We start from the raw sequence: 5,582 nt of genomic DNA on the forward strand, positions 1-5,582 counted from the left end.
CAATTATCTATAAATGCATGTACTCCAATCTTCGCATATGTTGTAGCTTAAGAGTGTATTTTAGAACATCTGAGGTGTTTATGTTGTGACTGATAAAATCAACATTTCTACTTTCAAATGGCAGCACAAAGATGGTTGGAGGTCCCCACATCAGAAAATGTTGACTTGAATGGGAACATCAGTTGTTTTAAATTGTTTTGTCAATCTTCCATACAAACCTATTGAAATCATAGAAATATAAATAATAGAACAGCCATTCCTATTTAAGTGGAAATAGTCTTACAACACTGTCTGCAAGGTTTTAAATGATGACATATTCAACCATTTACCCTTTCCAGTGCTGAAGACATGGATCTCTCATGGTAAGATGGGGTATGCAAAATAGGTCAACTTTGAGCAATTCTAGCTCCGCTTTTTGACCACTTCTACCATGGGCAAATATTTATGGAAGGTTTTGTTCAAATCAAAAGGGGTGTGGACAAAAAGTGAATGAAATCAAATGGAACGACCCAGAACTGAGGTTCAAAATGAGTGTTTTGGCATGACAACCCCCTTTAGGATTAAAAATACAGCCATTAAAACTGTGATTGAACGGAAGGTATTGTTGAAAACTGTGATCTTGTTGCGAAGCATCATGTGATTGATGATTTGAAAATGCAATTGTCACTGAGCTATTCATGAATTTCACAAGGGTTAGAAAGATTCTACATAAACTGTATCCCCAACTAAACCTTTGCCAAGGTTATTAAGGATATTGATACCATCTTGTAATTTAAACATACAGTCGTATCCTTGAAAGTAAATGGTAACAAGTTATTTTTAGGTACTCAAAAGCATCTACATAAGAATCTAATAACAATTAGCAAACAAACTTTGATAGTATCTTTAAATTAGAATGACCTCTATGTATTAGCATTTGCTGCTAGTGTACAGTGATCTCCATGTAAATTTGGATAGTGATGCTCTTCATATGTATTTGATCTGCCCAATGAGGTAATTTCTGGACAATATTTCTGCAAGTAGCACACTTTGTCATTATTATTTCCACATTGAGACAGCTAATACATTTGCATATTTTTTACATTTTTGTCATTTAGCAGACGCTCTTATCCAGATTGACTTACAGTTACTGCATTCATCTTAAGATAGCTCAGTGGGACAATGTCACGTTCTGACCTTTATTTCCTTTGTTTTGTCATTATTTAGTATGGTCAGGGTGTGAGTTGGGGTGGGCAGTCTATGTTTGTTTTTCTATGATTTGGGTATTTCTATGTTTCGGGCCTAGTATGGTTCTCAATCAGAGGCAGGTGTCATTAGTTGTCTCTGATTGAGAATCATACTTAGGTAGCCTGGGTTTCACTGTGTGTTTGTGGGTGATTGTTCCTGTCTCTGTGTTTGCACCAGATAGGACTGTTTGGGGTTTTCACGTTTCTGTTTTTGTATTCAGTTGTTCATGTGTACATTTACGTATTAAAAGAACCATGGACACTTACCACGCCGCAGATTGGTCCTCTGATCCTTTTCGCCTCTCCTCTTCGGAAGAGGAGGAGGAAATCCCTTACAGAATCACCCACCAACCAAGGACCAAGCGGTGTGGTAAAAGACAGCGACGACAGCAGCAGCAGCAACAACAACAGCGGCCAGCATCACAGGACTCCTGGACATGGGAGGAGATACTGAACGGAGAGGGACCCTGGGCACAGGCTGGGGAATATCGCCGCCCCAAAGCAGAGCTGGAGGCAGCGAAAGCTGAGTGGCGGCGATATGAGGAGGCAGCACGGCAGTGCGACAGGTACGAGAGGCAGCCCCCCCAAAAAATTTTGGGGGGGCACACGAGGTGTGGAGCTAAGCCAGGTAGCAGACCTGAGCTCACTCCTCGTGCTTATTATAAGCCGCGCGTTACTGGTCAGGCACCGTGTTATGCGGTTAAGCGCACGGTGTCGCCAGTACGTGTCCATAGCCCGGTGCGCTATAGGGCAGCCCCCCGAGAGTGTCATGCGAGTGCGGGCATCGAGCCAAGGCATATGGTGCCTGCTCAGCGGGTCTGGTCGCCGGTACGCAGTTTTGGTCCAGGGTATCCTGCGCCGGCTCTGCGTGCTGTGTCTCCGGGGCGCTGGGAGGGTGCAGTGCGTCCTCTGCCTGCGCTCCGCTCGTGCCGGGCAAATGTGGGAGTGGAGCCTAAGGAAGAGGTGCGCGTAGTAAGCACTAGATCTCCCGTGCTTACCCACAGCCCGGTTCAACCTGTGCCTGCACTCTGGAGGGTCCGGGCTAGAGTAGTTGTCCAGCCTGGGGAAGTGGTGCCAAGGCTGCGCACCAGAGCTCCAGTGCTCCCCCACAGCCCGGTCTTTCAGGTGCCTCCTCCTAACACAAAGCCTCCTGAAGGTCTCCCCAGCACCAGGCTGTCTCTCTGTCTCCTCCCTGCAGGTGGTTCTGTCTGTCCGGCGCTGCTGCCGGAGTCTCCCGCCTGTCCGGCGCTGTTGCCGGAGTCTCCCGCCTGTCCGGCGCTGCTGCCGGAGTCTCCCGCCTGTCCGGCTCTGCTGCCAGAGTCTGAGGCGCCAGAGCCCCTCAGCCCAGAGGCGCCAGAGCCCCTCAGCCCAGAGGTGCCAGAGCCCCTCAGCCCAGAGGCGCCAGAGCTTCTGCCCCTCTATCCCGAGCTGCCCCTCTGTCCAGAGCTGCCCCTCTGTCCAGAGCTTCCGCCCCTCTGTCCCGAGCTGCCCCTCTGTCCAGTGGGGTCATTGAGAAGGGTGGCCATGGTTAGAAAGCCACGGAGGCGGACAATAAGGCGGACTAAGACGATGGTGAAGTGGGGTCCGCGTCCCGCGCCAGAGCCGCCACCGCGGACAGACGCCCACCCAGACCCTCCCCTATAGGTTAAGGTTTTGCGGCCAGAGTCCGCACCTTTGGGGGGTACTGTCACGTTCTGACCTTTATGTCCTTTGTTTTGTCATTATTTAGTATGGTCAGGGTGTGAGTTGGGGTGGGAAGTCTATGTTTGTTTTTCTATGATTTGGGTATTTCTATGTTTCAGCCTAGTATGGTTCTCAGTCAGAGGCAGGTGTCATTAGTTGTCTCTGATTGAGAATCATACTTAGGTAGCCTGGGTTTCACTGTGTGTTTGTGGGTGATTGTTCCTGTCTCTGTGTTTGCACCAGATAGGACTGTTTGGGGTTTTCACGTTTATTGTTTTTGTATTCAGTTGTTCATGTGTACATTTACGTATTAAAAGAACCATGGACACTTACCACGCCGCAGATTGGTCCTCTGATCCTTTTCGCCTCTCCTCTTCGGAAGAGGAGGAGGAAATCCCTTACAGACAACCACATATCACAGGCATAGAAAGTAAAATGTTCCTCAATAACGTAGCTTTCAGTGGGGAGGAGAAGAGCTTGGACTGGCCTGAGCAGAGCAGGAGCTGCCCTCCCGTAGGGATGGGAGGGCCAAGAGACATGAGGTGGCAGAACGGAGTGCTTGGGTTGGGGTGTAGGGTTTGAGCATAGCCTGAAGTTAGGGAGGGGCAGTTCCTATTGCTGTTCCGTAGGTAAGCACCATGGTCTTGTAGTGGATGCAAGCTTTGACTGGAAGCCAGTGGAGTGTGCAGAGGAGCGGGGTAACATGAGAGAACTTGGGTCATACTCTACAGATGTTGTAGAGCATGCAGGAGCGGGTCACTGCTTTGATGTTTGCAGAGAATGACAGGATGTTGTCCAGGGTCACGCCAAGGTTCTTTGCACTCTGAGAGGGCGACACTTCGGAGTTGTCAACCGTAATGGAGAAGTGTTTGAGCAGGCAGGCCTTCCCCTGGAGGAAGAGCAGTTCCGTCTTGTTGAGTTTGAGGTGGTGGGCTGATATCCACGTTGAGATATTTGCCAGGCACGCACAGATGCATGCCTCCACCTGGGTGTCAGAAGGGGGAAGGAGAAAAGTAGTTGAGTGTTATAGCGTAGCAATGATAGGAGAGACCATGTGAGGATATTACGGAGCCGACTTGGCGTATAGAGAGAAGAGGAGAGGGCCTAGAACCGAGCCATGGGGGATACCAGTAGTGAGAGTATGTGATGCAGACACAGATCCTCTCAATGTCACCTGGTAGGAGCGGCCTGTCACCCACAGCCCTGAGAAGGTGGAGAGGAGGATCTGATGGTTCACGATGTTGAAGGCAGCAGATAGACCTAGGAGGATGAGAACAGAGGAGAGAGAGTCAGCTTTGGAAGTGCGGAGAGCCTCCGTGAAACAGAGAAGAGCATTCGCGGTTGAGTGACCCGTCTTGACGGCTTACTGTTTAGGGTCAAGAAGGTCGTTCGGAGAGAAATAACGAGAAAGTTGATCAGAGACGGCACACTGATGTCTTTTGGAAAGAAAATAAAGTAGGGATACAGGTATATAGTTTTTGACGTTAGATGAGTGTTGGTTTCTTGAGGGGGAAAGCAACTCGGGCCATTTTGAAGTCAGAGGGGTGGGATGAGTTGATGAGGGAAGAGAGGAATGGGAGAATGTCTACAAAAAGTTTGTTTCTTGTGTAACTTTCTCTTTATTAAATAATATTGCCTTTATTATGGCTAACACATGACTTATAATACTTGAATTAGAAAACACTTAACCAGAGCCTAATATATTGCTAATAGGACACAATAAAGGCATTTTCGCTACTTATATACACACTTATAAACTACAAATAATTGATTTATACTGTATGTGTAGCCTACTTTAAAGTAAAGTGTTACCAAATAAATCAGTTTGTACATTATAAAAGTATTCATTTTTAACGCCACAAGAAGAAAAATGCGTAATTACCCCATAACATGTTGCAAAATAATTGGTTTTAGTCATTAGCGCACAGTGCCATGGAGACTACACACTAGAAGGGCCATTTAGAACTGTACACAACAACCAGAGAGCTCTGTGCTGGATATCCCTATGGCCAATAATGAACTTAATAATTGTTTTGGGTCAACGGTACAGATATCCAGGACGGTACTTATACTAGGGATGCAACGGTACACAGTATGTAGTCGGACCGTTCTGTACACCTCCTACGGTTCAATACGCACACATGAACCACGGAATTACGTTATGCCTGTCATTTTCCGATCATTTCCAAAACTTGCTTATTGCATTGCAGACTACATACACTTTGTACATTCAGATCCACAGAACCAGAAGCGGAGTTTGTGAACAAGCTTGGCAGGCAACTGCTTGGGGCCACAGGCCATTAGGGGTCTCCTGAGGGGTGACAAACTTTACTCCACAGCAATGTCTCAAAATGTGGCAACCGCAGTGACCACAACCCCTTCCCCATTAAACAACCAATGGACGACGTGCAATGATATCTAAGTAGGAAACCTCCCTAAAGGGGCCCCATGAAGATATGGGAAACTAAAAACAAATATTCTCTCAGCTCCAACGTGACAATGGCGAGTGCTAGCGAGACAGAGAGAAGCAAATTTGAAGAGGCACCGCCGTCTTTCAAGTCTGCTGTGTGGGAACATTTTGGATTCAGCGTTCAATACGATGACGAGGGTAAAAAGACCGTAAACAAACAAAGTACAGTCTGCAAGCATTGCTTTGACACTGTCCTCTACTCG

General features: G+C 47.3%; 1 protein-coding gene across 1 annotated transcript in view; it reads right to left on the reverse strand.

The window, feature by feature from the left end:
• LOC121847869 (mucin-2) overlaps positions 1-5,210 on the reverse strand; it is a 6,986-nt gene extending 1,776 nt beyond the window's left edge. The window contains exons 1-3 of the mRNA XM_042331117.1: positions 5,138-5,210; positions 4,084-4,169; positions 3,715-3,894 (exon numbers count right to left, since the gene is read on the reverse strand). Of these exons, the coding sequence (XP_042187051.1) occupies positions 3,715-3,894; positions 4,084-4,169; positions 5,138-5,210 (339 nt within the window). The remainder of the gene's footprint in view (positions 1-3,714; positions 3,895-4,083; positions 4,170-5,137) is intronic.
• Positions 5,211-5,582: the final 372 nt, after the last annotated feature.

The sequence above is a fragment of the Oncorhynchus tshawytscha genome, linkage group LG12 (genome assembly GCF_018296145.1).
Source record: "Oncorhynchus tshawytscha isolate Ot180627B linkage group LG12, Otsh_v2.0, whole genome shotgun sequence".
Lineage (NCBI taxonomy): Eukaryota > Metazoa > Chordata > Actinopteri > Salmoniformes > Salmonidae > Oncorhynchus > Oncorhynchus tshawytscha.